The sequence below is a fragment of the Citrus sinensis genome, chromosome 7, assembly GCF_022201045.2.
Source record: "Citrus sinensis cultivar Valencia sweet orange chromosome 7, DVS_A1.0, whole genome shotgun sequence".
Classification (NCBI taxonomy): domain Eukaryota; kingdom Viridiplantae; phylum Streptophyta; class Magnoliopsida; order Sapindales; family Rutaceae; genus Citrus; species Citrus sinensis.
The window spans coordinates 12,474,224-12,495,869 of record NC_068562.1 but is presented as its reverse complement, the minus strand read 5'-3'; the positions used below and the strand labels follow the sequence as shown (position 1 = coordinate 12,495,869).

The 21,646-nt window shown below is 33.7% G+C and overlaps 2 protein-coding genes across 34 annotated transcripts in view; one reads left to right on the top strand and one right to left on the bottom strand.

The window, feature by feature from the left end:
* The window catches only part of LOC102608225 (probable disease resistance protein At5g63020), a 136,177-nt gene that overhangs the window by 40,356 nt on the left and 74,175 nt on the right, over window positions 1-21,646 (bottom strand). For 2 of the 29 annotated variants that reach the window (XM_052444799.1, XM_052444808.1), the window contains exon 1: window positions 15,471-16,996. The exons of 1 other annotated variant lie outside the window; for it this stretch is intronic. In XM_052444799.1, the coding sequence (XP_052300759.1) occupies window positions 15,471-16,880 (1,410 nt within the window). In that variant the 5' untranslated portion in view covers window positions 16,881-16,996. Of the gene's footprint in view, window positions 1-1,595; window positions 1,786-1,909; window positions 1,958-2,672; window positions 5,010-5,339; window positions 5,649-12,063; window positions 13,086-14,146; window positions 17,037-21,646 lie in introns of those variants that run through there. 26 more of the 29 variants (XM_052444794.1, XM_052444793.1, XR_008056626.1 and 23 more) reach the window with 25 other exon arrangements.
* LOC102608019 (uncharacterized) overlaps window positions 1-21,646 on the top strand; it is a 41,670-nt gene that overhangs the window by 2,136 nt on the left and 17,888 nt on the right. For all 5 annotated transcript variants that reach the window (XM_052444856.1, XM_052444857.1, XM_052444859.1 and 2 more), the window contains one exon: window positions 12,064-12,567. In XM_052444856.1, the coding sequence (XP_052300816.1) occupies window positions 12,108-12,567 (460 nt within the window). In that variant the 5' untranslated portion in view covers window positions 12,064-12,107. The remainder of the gene's footprint in view (window positions 1-12,063; window positions 12,568-21,646) is intronic.

The window sequence follows — 21,646 nt, the reverse complement described above, 5'->3', positions numbered from 1 at the left end:
CACCAATTCTTACTGTTTCATTTCCTAGTACTCCATCGTCGGCACCTACTCCATCTATTGTGGGCCCTTTGGAGTTGCCACCGTGTACTGCTCCTTCTTCTCTACCGGTAACATCTCCGCAGCAATCCTCCCAACCTATTTCTACCTCTACACAAAGCACTTCTTCACTTCCTGTTCAATCATCTTCCCAAACTCCACTAGATCGTTGCCCCACAAATCATCATGATATGACTACCGGAGCTAAAAATAACATTCACAAGCCGTTACAAAAACTTAACCTCTGTGCTCATTTTAGCCCTCCTTCTGATTGTGAACCTACAACTGTGACGCAAGCTATCAAAAATCCTCACTGGCGTCAATCTATGTCAGAAGAGTATGATGCTCTTGTTCTTAACGGGACATGGAAGCTTGTTCCACCTCCCATCCTTTCCAATATTGTTGGCTGCAAATGGATTTTTGTATTAAAAGACATTCCAACGGTTCTGTTGACAGGTTCAAAGCTCGTCTTATTGCCAAAGGGTTCAATCAACGGCCTGGTGTGGACTATTATGACACTTTCAGTCCAGTTGTTAAGCCCACCACAGTACGGCTTGTTCTTAGTATTGATGTTAGTCATGGCTGGCCTCTTCGTCAATTGGATATCAATAAACGCCTTTCTTCAAGGCCAGCTTTCCGAAGATGTTTATATGGCGCAACCACCATGTTTTATTGATTCTGATCATCCGAAATATGTTTGTGCTGAATTCTCCACCAAAATTTTTCTGATACATCAGTCCTTGCTTCGATTAACTTTTGCCGTTCTTCCGCAGAGCAGCAAGATTATCTTCAAGCTTGCTTACATATGCTGCTTTGCTGAGAGTGCAATTTAGGCAGCGAGAGGAGATTGCATCACATGAGTTGTGGTGTAAGATTCAACCACAAAGAGAAAGGAAGGAAAATTTGAGTGTAAATGCCGGAATGGAAAGAATTGCGCATATGTTGAGGAGAAAATTGCATCACATATGGGAAATTAATTTGCATGTTATGCAGCATATGGTGTTCTTTTAAAGAGAGGGATTTAGATATTTTAGGAAATTCTCGGACTTTACCTATTTTTACTAAATAAATAAGAAAAGAGATGACTTTTTCGTTCGGTTGATTACTGAAGAAGGCTCTTATCTTAGTAAGTTTGTTCTCTTCCAGACAGCTGACTTTTCACCTAACATAGTGTTATAACATTAATTAATTATTTTATTTTTTCTTCTAAAAACACACAATAATATAATTAATTTTGTCAATCTTTTTTAAAGTTTTTTGGGGTTCAATTATCGATACTCTTTGGTACATATTGAATTGAAGTCATTTATATAGAATCAAACGTTTCTACTTTCTAGCACTTACGAGTTTTGACTAGTTTAGTTTAGTAATAATTGACTCTTAACTCGTAATGAAGGCGGCTAGAAATAATATTACCCGCGATGGGCTGACATTTAACCTTGTGTGCCATCGAGAGGCATATACGTATATTTTAGGGAACATTTAATTTGGTTTTATTTACAATGTATTTGCGTTTATTCATTAAATTAACTAAAAATGCACAAAGAAACTACGAGAGATTACATAATCAATTAAATAATTAAGTCTATAATCGATGAGTGGCTGTGTATGTATGTATATACATATATATACAGGCGACGATATCCAATTAATATATATTAAACTTGCTTTTTCCAATAGAGGACCACTGAGACCTTTAAGCTTGAGATACATAGGACATGGATAATAAATGTCCCACAACCTTTTATCCTGTAAAAATTAATTTCACAACACTATTATCAACATTCCAAACCAGAAGAATAATTAAACAATTTCAAAATTTAAAGAAATGTTAAAACAGGGAAAAAAGAAAAAGAAAAAAAAAAGGCAAGCACCTGCTCGAACACCTCAACTTTTATCGGCGAGCGGCGTAGATGATTCTCTGCAAACAACAATTAATTAAACTTTTTAAACAAATTAAATAAAGGTCAATTAATATGTGAAAAAGGAATATATATTTAATGAAAGAGCAGATCTATCTTAATAATTATATATTCTTACGGGAAATTTATGTGAGCATTAGTTTGACTCTAATGTTCTTCTCGTTCGTCTTTTGGCAGGAAATTAAATCACTTTTCACGAAGAAGATATCAATAAAGCATCAATTTGAAAAAACAGAGAAAATTTTGACAACAAAAAGTAGTCGAAAACCAGAGCATCAATTCGACCCCCACAAAAAAAAAAAAAAAGCCAGCGCAGGCAGATTTATGAAGGATTAATTCCATATAATTCAACATTTAATTGTGATTTGCAGGAGACAGGAGACAGCAGAGAGAGAGAGAGAGAGACTGAAATAAAAACAGAGAACAGGGCAAAAATAAAGTATACTTAATATTTATTACATACAATGCACATAAATAAAGTATCAATTGGTTTACGTCATATATATGTTCTTCTCGCTCGTCTTTTGACAGGAAATTAAATCGCTAACAAAAAGTCAAAAACCAGAGCACCAATTCGACCCCCCCCCCAAAAAAAAGTAGTGGCTGTGCCGGCAAATTTATGAAGCATTAATTCCATTAATTCAACATTTAATTGTGATTTGCAGAAGACAAAAAGAGAGAGAGCGAGAGAGAAAGAGAGAGAGAGAAACTAACCAGAAATAAAAACAGAGAATCAAAATTTGCGACCACCGCTCAGGAATAAGGTTGGAAACAGGAACGAAAAGCAATTTGAGTGGCTTCATCCTCCCATTGAAGTCGGTTCCACCAGTCTTCTTCTCCACGAATTACAAATTTACGCTCCTTTGCACTGTTGGAATCGAGTGGAAGCTTTTCAAGCTGATCACACCCACTTACCGCCATTTCTTTCAGATGAGTGAAAGGCAATGGCTTCCAGAAGATGCTCTTCAAATGTGGCAAATCTTCTAAATCAAGCATTTGGAGATTTTCAAAAGGGCTTATATGTCCCATCATCTCAGGAGTCTCAGCAAATTTTCCGACGCTGATTATTTCTTCCATAGCATAGCAATCGAGTAGCTGAACAGACTTGAGGTTTGGAGCAAAAACGAGGAATGTCAAATCTTTCAACTTCTGGCAGCTATGTATAGTAACACGGTGAAGGTTGCGGAAAACAAAAGGTTCCCGCCTTTTTCGTACTATCTCTGTATAATCAATCTTCAACTCTTCCAACTCAAAACCACTATAAATATTTAATTCATTGAGGTAGTTTAGATCTGCGAAAGCCGTAGCATCAATAATTGACGCTGTATCTCCGGCGAACTCGAGGCAAAGAGATCGAATACAACTTTTTAACTTATTTGAGCTCAAAAGAATTTGGAGAGCATGATAACTTCCCAAGGTCAACTCCAATACCTCTAAATATTTCAAACCGAGCAATTCCTGTATCAAAACTTCACCCCCACCAAATAAAACGCTGTCTTCTGGTGCTTCATGAAAACGATCATAGCCAATAGCGAACATTCTCAACACACGTAACCTTGAAAATTTTGATATTAGTTGCCGTGGAATTCTAATTAACGCACCTGTCCACCTCAAATTCAAACATTTCAGATTTACCAACTTCTTTAACTCCTCTGGTAACTCTGTTATGCCAGTACATGAAATATCGAGAAGTTCTAGTGATGAACCCAACACTGACATCCCAACAGGTAATTTCAACCTCCTCTGTCCACAGTTTGACATCTTCAAAACTTTGAGAGAAGGCATAAGTTGGAAGAAGCCATCCGCGATCATCTCCAACTCCTGATTAAAGTCAAGAAATAAAGTGAGGAGATGAGGGCATGTGGGAACCTCTGACACAGTTTCAATTTGGTTTTGCATCAATGACAATCTTCTCACATTTTCCCATCCTTTAACATCCGGTGCCTCTTTTAATCCAGCACCTGCACGAACCAAAAAGTTTCTCTTCTCCTTCTCAATTTCACAAGTTATCCATATAGCCATATCACGAATAACGTCATGCATTTTTACTTCACCATCTTCCACCGCTTCTAATAAACATGCACGAACAAGAGTGCCCACAATGTCATATCCTCGGTTTTCTGCACCAATCCTGTCAGATTCCCCCAAAAATCCCTCACCAATCCAACAATCAATCAAGTCCCATTTAAGAATGCCATAATCCTCGGGATATAAACAACAATATAAGAAACAAGATCTAATGGTCTCATTCTGCAAACTATCATAGCTAAACTTTAAAAGACGATACACCTTCTCTCCCAAACCTGCAAACTCAGAAGCTGATGTTCTTAGCACATCAATTGCATGACTCCACTCCTCGGCTGTCTTTTTGAAGGCCATAGCTCGACCAATAGTAATAAGTGCGAGTGGCAAACCACCACACTCTTTGGCCACAGTTTGGGCTAGCTCAACGATCTCATGATCACTCTCAAGAGTTTCTTCCCCAACATTTTCGCGGAACAGTTCCCAAGCTTGCTTTTCTGATAGGCATGCCACTTTAACCGGCCTAGCTCTCATGCTGCCACAAACACCAATGGAACGGGTTGTGAATACGACTTTTGAGGTAGTATTTTGTGCGCTGGGAAGTGGAACGCCCACTTCTGTTAAATCAACCCGCTCCCATAAATCATCTAACAACAATACAAATCTCTTCTCTCCTAATCTCGGCAGGATGTCCACAGCTTTCTCTTCAAAACTTTTATTCTTCCATGAATCATCAGACAGACCTATCTTCTTCCCAATATCTTCTTGAATTTTTTCAAGTCGCAGGTCTTTTGAAACTACGACCCAAATCACACAATCAAAGTTTGTGGGACTCTCAAGAAATTTATTGTTGATATGGGTCAATAGTGTGGTTTTACCAACACCGCCCATACCATATAGGCCAATGATTCCCACTGATTCTTCTACAAGACATCTCCAAACTTGTTCAAGCTGTGATTGCAAGCCTACTATTGTTGGCTCAGTGGGTCTTTTATCTGCTACAGGTTCCGGAGCTCTCTCGGGCACCACCTCAGTGGCCACCGCCTCAAAAACTCCCTCGGCGATTAAAGTCTTCACATCTTGTAGCTTTTTAGCCACTTGTTTTCCGAATTTGTAGCTTGACCTGCAGTTCTTGGAACAGTAGCCTCCAACACATAATTTGCCAATTTCTTCAGAGCCGTCTGTGATAAGTTCATCGGCTCCAGTTTTAACAGCATCCACCCTCGAAACCCACACTTGCACTCCGTCCAGCCTTCTCATTTGTTGTCGTTCAGCGTCGACAACCCTCCTCATCACATCGTTCTTTTTAGCGATTAGTCTTCCCAGTTCAGTGTCCAAGGCATCAAGATTATCTTGGAGGTTACGTATGTATGCTGCTTTTCCAAGAAAGCAATCCAAGCAACGATTGAAAAGAGCACCATCGCATGTGATCTGAAAAATGCTACACATCTTTGGAATTTTGTTAAGAAAGAAAATTGATGGAGTTTGATAAACTGAAGCTGCTGTAGGCTGTGGAAGAGAAATTTTAGTAATGACCTCTGTTCGTTATACGGCAAAAATTTTAAAAAGATTTAGGCACGTCTGATTCGGGCCCCACTGTAATGGCCTTTAAGAAAAGAGCATCGCACATTCACACTTGCAAACATGAGCCGCTAACTTTTGAAGGAAAAACAGTTAGTAATTATCTTTTACCCACTGCCCCCGAAGATAACAGTAACTCTGAATAATGATTAATGACCCGGTTGTAATTACCAAAAACTAGTTTTGAAAAATAATAAAACAAGAATTGGAAAAAGACTGTTCGATTCTTGACTAGTTTTTACTTGCCTCTAATAAAAAGAGCCTAATCGTCTGTCCCATTTGTATTCAAAAGAATCCACTTTAATTTGTAATTTATCGAAAAAATTTATTTTAATTTGTAGTTTAGTAAAAGAAACCAGCTGGTTGTTTTGTCACTTTTGATTTTGTGGAATATGACCTAGCTTTTTCTTGTTAGCATTAATTTTTAATAAAATACAAGCAATTTCAAGGCCACCAACGTTAAAAGTGAAAAACAATTTAGCATTAATTTTAAAACTTTTCTGACCGACGTTTGAAGGCTAAAGGCTGATCTGATCATGATAATTGCTTAAAAGACTAAAATACCCACCGAAATTTCTTCTCTGTACATTTTTAATTGACATATTATTTAAATCAATAATATTAAATAAAGCTTATCCACCGTGGTTCACATATACCGTAAATATTTAGAGAATTTATCATATAAGTTTTTAATTTTTTAATAAAGATGTTAAGATTTTTTTATCATTATGTTTTTTGAATACGTTTTTTGAATAGTAATTAAAAATAATTTTAAAATTTTTTTAATAAGTAAAAATAATATATATAATTTAATCTATCTAATATATTAGTAATATTAATTTTTTTAATATTTGAAGTAATTTCAAAAATATAATTATTAATTTATCATAAATAAATCTTTAGGTTAAATGGTATCTTAAATTAATAAAATATGAATATCTCACATATTTTATTAAAATTATTTTATATAATACTTAAAATACTCTAAATTTTCTATATATATTCATTTTAATAGTATGTTTTTATTTATTATAAAATTTATTTTAATATAATAAAATATATCTAATGGACCATAAAATATTAAAAATTATTTTAAATATTAATATTATTTTAAAAATAAATATTATTTATATTTCTGCAAGATTTTCTCTACACTTTCTTACTCTTTTGTTATTGTTACATTCTTATTTATGCCATAATATGTTTTAAATTTGAAGAGTTTAGATAAACATAAAAATTAGTGCACACTGCAATATAATAGTCCCGTAATTTAATCCCAAATTAAATTAGCGACATTAGATGCGGCTTCACATTTGAAAAGTATGCTCTTCAATTATTAAGAGCATGAAAGGGCGTGCAGAAAAGAAAAAACAATTGTTAAGAGCATGACCTGGAAGATTGTGAATGAGCACTTGCACAGTTAAATTATCGGAACAGAATTGTAGGGCCCACCAACTTGTGAATTTCGGTACAATTATTGAGGATTGTAGGGGCCACCAATTTATAACAATTTGAAAAAGACTATACAATTTGTTGATTAATAAAAGAATCCAGTTGGTTGTTTTGTCACTTATGCTTTTGTGGAATATGATCTCGCTTTTTATGATTATAATAACATAATAATAATAATTATAATTCATTTAATAATAATTATATTTTTTAATTAAATGGAAGTTATTTTGAGAATTTAATATTATAGGGACGAATTCATACTCTAGGGTTTTAATAAAATAAAATTGAGTATAAAGGGTTAAACGAAATTTTATATTTCAAAAAATTTATAATATTCATGAATAAAATATAAATAACATAAAGTATAAGGGGTTGATGAAATTATATATATATATGAGAAAATGACAGTTACACTTTAAATATTTAGATAACGGTCATATAAAATTTTAAATTTTTAATGAAGACATTAAAATTTTTTTAATTATAATATCCTTTAAATAGTAATTAAAAAGATTGACTTTAAATTTTTTTAATAAATATAAAACAATATAAATAATTTTTTCTATCTAATAGACTAGTAATATAATTCTAGTAATGACCTCTGTTAGTTATACTGGAAAAAAATTTAAATAGATTTAGTGCACACTTAACCTTTATACCACTTTTACTAATTAAGTTAGAATAATAATTTCTATAACTATTATCTCTTCAAGTTAATAAAATTAGACTGCGTTTGATAAACTTTTTAAATAAATTTTATTTTAAGTTAGTTTAATCTTAACATTATGATAATTGAGATATAGTGTAATTGGAAGTATGTTGGTCTCTTTCTTTGCAAACATTATAAATTACTTAATTTCTCCAATTTCATAGTCAACTTTGCAAAAAATAGTTTGTAACCTAAACTGCATGTAGTAAATTTTTTTAAAATATTAATTCATGCATTGAAATTCGATTCAAGACCCAAATTCTAAAATGACTACTTCTTACAATTGAAATTAGAATATAAAAAAATAACGGAAAAACATTCTTCCGATAAGAGTTTTAAAATTTTAATTAACGATTTCGATGAACAGAAACTGCCCCGGAAGATAACAATAACTCTGAATAATAACCCAATAGTAATCACCAAAACATATTCTGAAAAATAATAAAAGAAGAATTAAAAAAAAAAAAGACTAGACAATAGAGATGTTCGATTCTGGACTACTTTATACTTGACTTTAATAAAAGAGCCTAATCGTCTAACGCACTACTATTTAAATATTTGAACTTTAATTTGTTGTTTAGTAAACGATTCCACTTTAATTTGTAGTTTAATAAAAGAATCCAGCTAGTTGTTTGCTTTTGTGGATCTTATTCCTCTGTGGAATATTACGATTTGCTTTTGTGGAATATTATATCTTGCTTTTTCTTGTTAGCATTAATTTGTAAGAAAATAAAATAAAATAACGTTTTTAAAGTAAAGACAATGATAATTGAGCTCCACGTGGCTCACCAAAAAAAATAAATAACGCTTTTGTGGAACATTAAGATCTTGCTTTTTCTTGTGGAATATTACGATTTGCTTTTGTGGAACATTAAGATCATTTATTAATATTTTTTGTCCTTTTCTTCACCCCTATGATAATCATCATCTCTGTTTCCAGCCGTAAAAGAATCGATTGCTAAAGTTATACTATAAAGCATATATGTTTATTTCTATGTGTGCAATAATCTTTTACACTTTTAAGTTCATTTCACTAAAGAGAAAACATTGCAACATTAAATTCATATCAATTTACAATCAATCAATTTAAATTCATTCCACTAAAGAGAAAACATTTCAACATTAAATTCATATCAAATTTTCATATAAATTTACAATCAATCTATAATAATAAACAATTGGAAAAACCATTAAAAACACATTGACAGACAAGGATGAACTAATGCACTGAGATATCTTTCAACAAGACATCCATTCAGGCTACATAATCAAATAGACTCTATCAGAAATATCATTAATTTGCTCTTCCATAACATTCTTCGCTGGGTTCAACTCCTCCAACTAATATAATGGCAAAAACAATTATCCTGCAAGGCTGCAACTACCAATCCAAAACATGTACTTTTCTTAAACCTGATTAAGTTTGCCCTCGAAAGGGGATAGATTGCTTTTCTTTGGAATATCTTTTGCTTGCATCTCTCCTCTATTTTCAGTGTTTTACTTCTTAAATATTTTTGTCTCATGCTTTGATCATCTTGATATACTCCCATCTCTTCCATGATTTGTGTTAAACATATATTAAGGAGCTTACGGAAAAGTAACCCACATGCATGTGTTAAAAAGAAAATAAATAAATCAAAATGTAACCTGAAAAATTGTAATGATAGAGGTAAAGTATGTGAGATGACTCCACTTTGAAATAAAATAAAAGCAGTGACACTTCCTTTGTCCTTTTTCAACATTTCACGCATGAAGAGTAAATTTCATTTCATATTACTCTCTTATAAAATAATAATCTTTAAAATATTTCAAAATACTGCAAACACAATTTATTTCAATTTTATTGAATATTGAGAAGAAAAAAATTTTCATCAGCATGTTCCATTTTAAATCGAGAGTGAATTAAAATTTATAATAATTTAAGAGACATTTTAAATATTGTTATTTTCAGAGAGACACAATCTGAAATTTACAAATGGACCACTTATCTTTAATAATTAAATAGATGTAGGGACATAAAATGAATGGAATAGCTCGCCACCAATTGTCCTTAGTAGTAAGTGAATTCCCTGTTTCACTCCGAAGCTTTCACAAAATTTTTGCCGGTCGACTTTTCCATATTATGAGACTGCATTTTTTTAATAATTGCAGGAGACAAATGAAATTGAATTCACATTGACCAAAAAATATATAATTGAAAATTGATTCACATCACTCTCAAATAGAACAAGTAATATTTTGTGACCATAAAAAATTTAATAAACAAGAAGCAAGCAAACTTTGTCAAGCAACAGTAAGCATACACTAACATCAGCAATAGAAAAAGAGACAAAGAAATGATAAAATGACAGGAAGGTAAAAAAATGAGAAAAAAAAAATCACAAAAGAAAGCAACCACCAAAGATCATATACAAACCCTGCTGATCTGCTCCAGAATCTCTCCATCTCTGTTGATGATGCCCCCTTCAATCACTTGTCAGTTGATTTGAAAAATGGAAGCAATGCATTCTGAGTTGCTTGATCCTCCCATTGAAGTTCTTTCCACCAATCTTCCTTTCCCTTGATAAGAATTTTACCTTGGCCCGCCCCATGAAAATCCAGTGGCAGCTTCTTAAGAACTGGGCATTAATACAAAAATTCTGCATACATCTGGGAATGGAAATGCCTTCCAGTAGACGCTCTTCAAATTTGGCAGCTTCTTCAAGTAAAGAACTTGGAGCTTTGTAAGAGGTTCAAGATTTGACATCATCTCTTCACCTAATTTTCCTACATTGATTATGTCCTCCAAATCACTTAATGTTAACAATAAAGTTAACATAATCAATAGCACAACTTGGCTTTGAAATACAGGTTATATGCCTTGCCACTAAACAAACTAATAAGAATCAAGTGAATCTGCCAGCATCTTGAATGCTAACAGTGTCTGCTTAATGAAATATATCTGCTGTCAATGGATGTCTGTAGATGGAATCCTTACCTGTTCTAGAAGTTTTCCTGCTTGAACATGACCCTTCTGAGCGAACGCATCAATAGCCTGACAAGGAACCGTTAAGTGTAGCATTTTTAGCATGTTATGGCTGAAATTTAAACTTCATCTGTTGCTTGTTCCTCTCGAAATGTGAAATCTTCTAATTTTGATTTTTCACACAAATTCGAATTGAGTTTTCTAATTCGATATATCGATCTCTTGTTATAAAATTCCTATGTGTGATAGAATCCTGTGCTTCACTTCCTTTGCGAATAATTGCAAATTTTTTGGGTTCTGTTTCTCTTGGAATTTGGTTTTGCTTCCAAAGAGCATAACTTATTAATTTGTACAGGAGCTTCTGAAATAATGAAAGCTTCTTGCTTGACTCCTGAATTTGGAGTTCATTGTCTGACCAATTTTTTTCTTAATGGTTAATTAGTTTTTGATTGAGGCTTGGTTTTTTTGTGCATGCCATTTGTTTGCTTTCGTGCCCTCATTTCATTTGAGTTCAAATTTTCTCCATATTCATTTTGCGTGTCTCCATTTTGTTTCTTGTTTACAAAGGAGATGAAGAGTTAAGTTAGAATTTACAATTAGCTGCTCGTGATCTAATTTTCACTCTTTTTTTGTTTGGGATTAGGTCTGAGCTATTTGATGACCAAAACTTTGTAAACTTCTATGAACAATGAACCTTTGGAGTTTCAATGGATTGAATGAGTATCTGTTGGCATCATCATTTTCAAAATCTGTTGTATGGAAGCTTTTGCTGAGTTCTGTCAACTATAGTAAAGCATGGAACTTCACCTAAGGAGGAAATTCACCAAGTTGGCTTTCAGATTTTTAAGTTGAATATTCTTACTGCATTTTATTTGGCTGCGTGCATTAGGATTGTAGAGGTAAATGGAATATTGGCTTGGCGTGTGATGAGGTGGTGATGCAAAGACTTTAGATCAAAAGAAATGCCCTTAACTTTGCAAGATGATTATAGACCTGTGAATTAACTGGTGAGACTACAAGAAAGAAAGCTTTCTATAACAAATGAGGGACCTGTATTGATTCTCATCAATAAATATTAAAGTTGAGGACAAAATGCAATTTGTGCTTGGACAAATACACTGCATCTGACTTGTTTAGTCTTCTTGATGTTTTTGTGCAAAGTTCTAATTGCTTAAATGCTTCCATAAGGTGCACTATATTAAACATTTTCTCAAGTTAAGGAGGAAAAGCACGTGCTCTTTTCAAATTTCAAGCCATCTTGCAGTTTTTAGCTTTCCAGGATACTGCTTGAAGTATTAGTTTGTAAGATCAACGTCTAATATTTTTCTTGTCTATATATCTTAATTCTCTCTCTCTCTCTCTCTCTCTCTTCGTAGTGCTTTCAACTTATTTCCTGATAAGTGAGGATAGAGACAGAGGGATGAAGTTCAAAGCATTTCTCACAGAGAATGAAGTAAATCTCTTAGAAAAAAGATTCCTACCTGCCCTCGACAAAATGGGGAAGGTATGCCACCTCTGCCTCACTAGAGAGAAAGCTTACTTCCTCCACAACCTTCTCAGTGGCGAAGGGATTCAATGTGTTGCCCAGTTTCACAAGGAAACTCTCTTCGATGATTACTGCATCTCAAGCCAAAATGAGGACTGCATTGCCTTTGCCGTAGACATATCACTTCTTCAGTGTGCTGTTCGAAGTAGTGTCAGTATTTGCTCTGAAATTGGTGCTGCTGGATCCGCTGCCAATCGCCTCCAAATAAAATTGGTGAAGAAGCTGCCTCCAAATTGTACTCAAGCAATGCCTTTCCTTACCTTTGAAACCAAGGGGTACAAGTCTGCAGTAATCCAAGATGTTCCAATTTCAAAACCATTGTCAAGGGCTCAAGGTCTTGAACTTCAAACTACTTTAGATATGGCTCAAGATATACCTCCGACTCTGGTTCAGGTTCCGGATTTGAATCAGCTGCAGAATTTTGTACACCGGATGAAGCATGTTGGTGAATTGTTAAATGTCTCCACTTGCAAATATGGGGATCTCCATTTATAAATATCAACAACTCTGATCACACTAGGTGCTGAGTTTAGAAAATTGTTGGTTATTGGAGAGAAAACTGTAGCTCCCTCTGAGGACCAAAATTTGAGTGCTCAGACTCGATCAGAGAGGGCAATATCCAGAGGGGATGCTCAATCTGTGCAAGTGAGCGTGAAGCACTTTTCAAAAAGCCTCCAGTGTCACCTTGCAAAGCCGGATTGTGCATTCTTTGGTATTGCTCCACAGGGTGCTTGCTTGACGGTGATATTCCAGTTCTTCATTCCTGGCACACGTTAAACTGATAAATCAATCAGTCTGCATTGCAGGCTTCCAGTGCTCGACCCAGGCACATAGTCTATCAATTAACCATCTCTGACAATTATGATGATGATAGCAGTAAGCAATTCATTTGAGATGTTCTTAAATATGCAATCGGGTTGAACTAAAAATTTAAACTTCTTCACAATTCTACCAATCAATTTTTAACTGAATTTTTTCAAGTGAAAACTACAAATTTTAAGTTGAGATATAAACTCAAACTTAGCTGCAAATATCCAAAACACATCCAACAACCCCATAACATCAGAAATTTTTAGTATGAAGGTATAATTGACCATACAAAATAAAAAATTTCAGAAAATGGATTAATCAAGAATATATCTTTCTAAATTAACTTTCACGTCATTTTCTGTAAAGAGGGCTACTATACTCAATATTTTCTCAGCTTTAATTCTGTTCAATCTAGAGGTGTGCATTCCAGTCTAATTATATATATATTCTTACGGGAAATTTATGTGAGCATTAGTTTGACTCTAATGTTCTTCTCGTTCGTCTTTTGGCAGGAAATTAAATCACTTTTCACGAAGAAGATATAAATAAAGCATCACTTTGAAAAAACAGAGAAAATTTTGACAACAAAAAGTCGAAAACCAGAGCATCAATTCGACCACCCACAAAAAAAAAAAAAAAAAAAAAGCCAGCGCAGGCAGATTTATAAAGCATTAATTCCATATAATTCAACATTTAATTATGACTTGCAGAAGACAGGGCAAAATAAAGTATACTTAATATTTATTACATACAATGCACATAAATAAAGTATCAATTGGTTTACGTCATATGTTCTTCTCGCTCGTCTTTTGACAGGAAATTAAATCGCTAAGAAGATATAAATAAAGCATCAATTTGTAAAAAAAAAGGCAAAATTTGACAACAAAAAGTAAAAAACCAGAGCATCAATTCGACCCCCCAAAAAAAAAGTAATGGCAGTGCCGGCAAATTTATGAAGCATTAATTCCATTAATTCAACATTTAATTGTGATTTGCAAAAGACAAAAAGAGAGAGAGAGAAAGAAACTGAAATAAAAACAGAGAAGAAAACGACAAGAATAAATTTCTTTTAAATTCTTCTTTTAAAAGACAAACGCACTCACCACAAATCAAATTCACTCAGGAATGAGGTTGGAAACAGGAACGAAAAGCAATTTGAGTGGCTTCATCCTCCCATTGAAGTCGGTTCCACCACTGTGTGTCTCCACGAATAACAACTTTACGCTCTTTTGCACTGTTGGAATCGAGTGGATGCTTTTCAAGCTGATTACACCCACTTACCTCCATTTCTTTCAGATGAGTGAAAGGCAATGGCTTCCAGTAGATGCTCTTCAAAATTGGCAAATATGATAGATGAAGCATTTGGAGATTTTCAAAAGGGCTTATATGTCCCATCATCTCAGGAGTCTCAGCAATTTTTCCGACGCTGATTATTTCTTCCATAGCACCGCAATCGAATAGCGTAAGAGACTTGAGGTTTGGAGCAAAAACGAGGAATGTCGAATCTTTCAATTTAGTGCAACTATATATGGTAACATGGTGAAGGCTGCGGAAAACAAAAGGTTCCCGCCTTTTTCGTACTATCTCCGTATAATCAATCTTCAATTCTTCCAACTCAAAACCTCTATAAATCCATAATTCATTGAGGTGGTTTAGATCTGCGAAAGCCGTAGCATCAACAATCGACGTTGCATCTCCGGCCAACCAGAGGAAAAGAGATCGAATACAACTTTTTAACTTATTTGAGCTCAAAAGAATTTGAAGAGCATGATAACTTCCCAAGGTCAACTCCAATACCTCTAAATATTTCAAACCGAGCAATTCCTGTATCAAAACTTCACCCCCACCAAATAAAACGCTGTCTTCTGGTGCTTCATCAAAACTGAACGGGCCAGTACCCAACATTCTCAACACACGTAACCTTGAAAATTTTGATATTAGTTGCCGTGGAATTTTATTTAACTGGCCTGTCCCCCTCAGATTCAAACATTTCAGATTTACCAACAACTTTAACTCTTCTGGTAACTCTTGTATATAGGTATGTGAAATATCGAGAAGTTCTAGTGATGAACCCAACTCTGACATCCCAACAGGTAATTTCAAAGCAAATTTACTGCAATGTGACATCTTCAAAACTTTGAGAGAAGGCATAAATTGGAAGAAGCCATCCGCAATCATCTCCACCTTATTAAAGTTAAGAAATAAAGTGAGGAGATGAGGGCATGTAGGAACCTCTGACAGTGTTTCAATTTGGTTTTGCATCAATGACAATCTTCTCACATTTTCCCATCTTTTAACATCCGGTGCCTCCTTTAGTCCCGCACCTGCACAAACCAAAAAGTTTCTCTTCTCCTTCTCAATTTCACTGGTTATCCATATAGCCATATCACGAACAACGTCATGCATTTTTACTTTATCATCTTCCACCTCTTCTAATAAACATGCACGAACAAGAGTGTCCAAAATGTCATATCCTTGGTTTTCTGCACCAGACCTGTCAGATTCCCCAAAAAATCCCTCGCCAAACCAACAATCAATCAAGTCCCATTTAAGAATGCCATAATCTTCAGGATATAAACAACAGTACAAGAAACAAGATCTAACCGTATCATTCTGCAAACTATCATAGCTGAATTTTAAAAGAGGATACACCTCTTTTCCCAAACCTGCAAACTCTGAAGCTGATCTCCTTAACTCTTCAATTGCACGTCTCCACTGCTCCGCTTTCTTTCTGTAGGCCATAGCTCGACCAATAGTAATAAGTGCGAGTGGCAAACCATCACACTCTTTGGCCACAGTTTGGGCTAGCTCAACGATCTCATGATCACTCTCAAGAGTTTCTTGCCCTACTTTTTCTCGAAACAGCTCCCAAGCATCCTCTTCTGATAAGCATGCCACTTTAAACTTCCTATGACTTTCCATGCTACCACAAACATCAATGAAACGGGTCGTGAATACGACTTTTGATGTAGTATTTTGTGGGCTGGGAAGTGGAACGCCCACTTCTGTTAAATCAACCCGCTCCCATATATCATCTAACAACAATACAAATCTCTTCTCTCCTAATCTCCGCAGGATGTCCACAGCTTTCTCTTCAAAACTTTTATTCTTCCATGAATCATCAAACAGACCTATCTTCTTCCCAATATCTTCTTGAATTTTTTCAAGCCGCAGCTCTTTTGAAACTACGACCCAAATCACACAATCAAAGTTGTTTTGATTCTCAAGAAATTTATTGTTGATACGGGTCAATAGTGTGGTTTTACCAACACCGCCCATACCATATAAGCCAATGATTCCCGCTGATTCTTCTGCAAGACATCTCCAGACTTGTTCAAGTTGTGATTGCAAGCCTACTATTGTTGGCTCAATGGGTCTTTTATCTGCTACAGGTTCCGGAGCTCTCTCGGGCACCACCTCAGTAGCCACCGCCTCAAAAACTCCCTCGGCGATTAAAGTCTCCACATGTCGTAGCTTTCTAGCCACTTGTTTTCCGAATTTGTAGCTTGACCTGCAGTTCTTGGAACAGTAGCCTCCAACACATAATTTGCCAATTTCTTCAGAGCCGTCTGTGATAAGTTCGTCGGCTCCAGTTTTAACAGAATCCACCCTCGAAACCCACACTTGCACTCCGTCCAGCCTTCTCATTTGTTGCCGTTCAGCATTGACAACCCTCATCATCACATCGTTCTTTGCTGCGATTAGTCTTCCCAGTTCAGTCTCCAAGGCTACAAGATTATCTTGGAGGTTACGTATGTATGCTGCTTTTCCAAGAAAGCAATCCAAGCAACGATTGAAAAGAGCACCATCGCATGTGATCTGAAAAATGCTACACATCTTTGGAATTTTGTTAAGAAAGAAAATTGATGGAGTTTGATAAACTGAAGCTGCTGTAGGCTGTGGAAGAGAAAATTTAGTAATGACCTCTGTTCGTTATACGGCAAAAATTTTAAAAAGATTTAGGCACGTCTGATTCGGGCCCCACTGTAATTGCCTTTAAGAAAAGAGCATCGCACATTCACACTTGCAAACATGAGCCGGTAACTTTTGAAGGAAAAACAGTTAGTAATTATCTTTTACCCACTGCCCCCGAAGATAACAGTAACTTTGAATAATGATTAATGACCCGATTGTAATTACCAAAAACTAGTTTTGAAAAATAATAAAACAAGAATTTGAAAAAGACTATTCGATTCTTGACTAGTTTTTAGTTGCCTTTAATAAAAAGAGCCTAATCGTCTGTCTCACTTGTATTCAAAAGAATCCATTTTAATTTATAATTTATCGAAAAAATCTATTTTAATTTGTAGTTTAGTAAAAGAAACCAGCTGGTTGTTTTGTCACTTTTGATTTTGTGGAATATGACCTAGCTTTTTCTTGTTAGCATTAATTTTTAATAAAATATAAGCAATTTCAAGGCCACCAACATTAAAAGTGAAAAACAATTAAGCATTTTAAAACTTTTTTGACCGACGTTTCAAGGCTAAAGGCTGATCTGATCATGATAATTGCTGAAAAGACTAAAATACCCACCGAAATTTCCTTCTCTGTACATTTTTAATTGACATATTATTTAAATCAATAATATTAAATAAAGCTTCTCCACCGTGGTTCACATATACCCTAAATATTTAGAGAATTGATCATGTAAATTTTTAAATTTTTAATAAAGATGTTAAGATTTTTTTTTATCATTATATTTTTTGAATAGTAATTAAAAATAATTTTAATTTTTTAATAAATAGAAAATAATATATATAATTTAATCTATCTAACAGATTAGTAATATTAATTTTTTAATATTTGAAGTAATTTCAAAAATATAATTATTAATTTATCATAAATAAATCTTTAGGTTAAATGGTATTTTAAATTAATAAAATATGAATATCTCACATATTTTATTAAAAATTTTTTATATAATATTTAAAATACTCTAAATTTTCTATATATTCATTTTAATAGTATGTTTTTATTTATTATAAAATTTACTTTAATATAATAAATATATCTAATGGATCATAAAATATTAAAAATTATTTTAAAATAGATATTATTTATATTTCTGCAAGATCTTCTCTACACTTTTTTACTCTTTTGTTATTGTTATATTCTTATTTATGCCATAATATATCTTAAATTTAAGGAGTTTAGATAAACACAAAAATTAGTGCACACTGTAATATAATGGTCCCCTAATTTAATCCCAAATTAAATTAGCGACATTAGCTGTGGCTCCACATTTGAAAAGTATGCTCTTCAATTATTAAGAGCATGAAAGGGAATGCAGAAAAATAAAAACAATTATTATCGGAACAGAATTGTAGGGGCCACCAACTTGTGAATATCGGTGCAATTATTGAGGATTGTAGGGGCCACCAATTTATAACAATTTTTTTAAAAAAACTCCATTTTAATTTGTAGTTTTATAAAAGATTCCAGCTGGTTGTGTTTGTCACTTTTGCTTTTGTGGAATATGATCTAGCTTTTTCTTGTTAGCATTAATTTGCAATAAAATAAAAGAAAGGCCGGTAATGTTTAAAGTAAAAACAATTAAGTAATATTTGAAATAACTTCAAATATGTAATTATTAATTTATCATATTTTTTAGGTAAAATGACATTTTAAATTAATAAAATATATCTCACGCATTATATTAAAATTATTTTATATAATATTCTAAATTTTCTAAATTTTTTATATATTCATTTAATAGGACATTTGTATTTATTGTAAAGCATTATAATATTTTTTTTGAGTTAACACAATAAAAGAATGTTATTAATCAAAATAAGATATTAGTATCCCTTATTAAAATCTTGAAAATCTGCATGATTATTTATTTTCTCCGAGATTTAAATTTCATTGGATCCTATTTATTTTCCCTTGATTGCAACTACCAATCCAAAGCATGTACTTTTTTAAACCTGATAAGTCTGCCCTCGAAAGGGGATAGATTGCTTTGTTTTGGAATATCTTTTGCTTCCATCTCTTCTCCATTTTCAGTGTCTTACTTCTTAATTTTTTTTTTTCTTTTTTCTTTTTTTACATGCTTTGATCATCTTGATATAATCCCATCTCTTCCATGATTTGTCTTAAATATATATTAAGGAGCTTACAGAAAAGCAACCCACACGCATGTGTAAAAAAAAAAAAATAAATAAATAAAAAATGTAACCAGAAAAAATGTAATGTTAAGAGCTAAAGTATGTGAGATGACTCCTCCTTGAAATAAAATAAAAGCAGGGACACTTGCTTCGTCCTTTTTCATTTCACACATGAAAAGTAAATATCATTTCATATTACTCCCTTATAGAATAATAATCTTTAAAATATTTCAAACTTCAAACTACTGTAACACACAACTTACGTCAATTTTATTAAGAAGAAAAATTTTTTATCGACATGCTCCATTTTAAATCGAGAGTAAATTAAAATTTATAATAATTTAAGAGATATATTAAATATTGTTATTTCAAGTGGGAGAGAGAGAGAGAGACAATCTGAAATTTACAAATGGACCACTAATCTTCAATAGCTAAATAGATGGATGGACATAAAATGAATGGAATAGCTTTGCCACCAATTGTCCTCAGTAGTAAGTAAATTCCCCGTATCACTCCGAAGCTTTTACAAAGTTTTTGCCGGTGTACTTTTCCATATTATGACTGCAATTTTTTCATAATTGCAGGAGACAAATGAAATTAAATTCACATTGACCACAAAATATAAAATTGAAAAATTGATTCACATCACTCTCAAATAGAACGAGTAATACTTTGTGACCATAAAAAATTTAATAAACAAAAGGAAAATGATACTTGCGCCGAGTCAAACCCCGGATTAAACCCCAAATTCGAAACGGCTCCATTTTACTAAGCTAAAAAATGCACCGTTTGATGTCAAAATTGTTGTCACTTTCCTTCGTTGATCGAGGTCAACTCCAACCATTATTGTCCTAAAATCTAGCCATCACGCATACCCAACCACCCCACTACCACCATCGACAGCCACCACCGTTTCACTTGTACACCTAAGATAATCGCCCACAACTCTAGTCCTGATTGTGTTTGTGTTTCTATTTGTGTTTCTATTTGTGTTTGCTTGAAATTGGGTCAAAACTTTTATACCATATCCATCATCAAAAAGCGAATCAATCACCACCGAATGAGGGAAAAAAACATGATATCTTGCTTGATGTGTGATCTGTAGAGTTTTTCAAATTTTTTAGCTCTTTATCATTATCTGTGAATTTTGTGACCTAGGTTTCTTGGCAGTGAAGGGTTATTTTAGATTAAACATCTATATTTCATTTTATATGCTGAAACTCATCTTTCATGGACAATGTTCGTAGCACTGCAGGTTGAGCATAAAATCTTTAACTGTCGGAACAGTTGAATCATTCAAGGTATAATATGTAATTGCTTAAAAGTAGATGAGTTGTGAAATCCATTTGTTACCTCATAAGATGAAGAAATAAAGGAAGATGAGGATCCTATACTGGGAGATGTAATTGAAGTAGCTTAAGAATCGAAAAAATACAGCATTCCAAGTGAAGTCTATAATGATGAAATTACGGCTGTGGGAGTACTCAAGGATGAAAATTCAAAGATGAGAAAGTATATTGCTAGAATAACAATTTAGGGGCAGCTGGGAAGTAAGGAAATAAAAAATGAAAAGTGATAGAGAAACAGCAGATGAAAGAGACAGACAAAGGGAAAAGAAAAAAATTGTTACTATCGAAACGGCGTTGTTTAATAAATTTTCGGAGCTTGACTCGGGGTGAATAGCAGCACTGCAAACAAAAAGCTAGCAAACTTTGTCAAGCAACAGTAAGCATGCAGTAACACCCGCAATAGAAACAGAGCCAAATAAATGATAAAATGACAGGAAGGAAAAAATGAAAAAAATCACAAAAAAAAAGCAACCGCCAAAGGTCATATTCAAACCCTGCTGATCTGCTCCGGCATCTCTTTTGTTATTGTTATATTCTTATTTATGCCATAATATGTCTTAAACTTAAGGAGTTTAGATAAACACAAAAATTAGTACACACTGCAATATAATGGTCCCCTAATTTAATCCCAAATTAAATTAGCGACATTAGATGCGGCTCCACATTTGAAAATGAAAAGTATGCTCTTCAATTATTAAGAGCATGAAAGGGAATGGGAAATTTACAGTAATAACCAAAACAAATTTGTTTTTTTTCATCTTAACCCCCCAAAAATATTTCTATCAACATTAGCCATAAAACAACATTTGAGACCAAAATACCCATCCCTCATCTCTTCCCCAACACTCCCTTTTTCACTCATCTCTCCCAAACCGATCCAACTCCCATCATCGGCGGCGACATCAACCCTCGTCGGCGGCGGCTCCATCTCTCACCGGCATCCGATCTACGATCTACAACCTTCAACAAAACCTAGGTTAGTCATTTTTCTTATTTTCATTAATTTAAAATGAGATTTTAGAATAATAATAGTTATAGCTTGAGATTAATAGTGGTGGTGATGATGTTTGTGGTAGTTGGTAGTGTTTGGGAGTATTGTTTTCGATTTTGGAGCACCAGCTGTGGTGCGACAGGCAGTTTTTTGGAG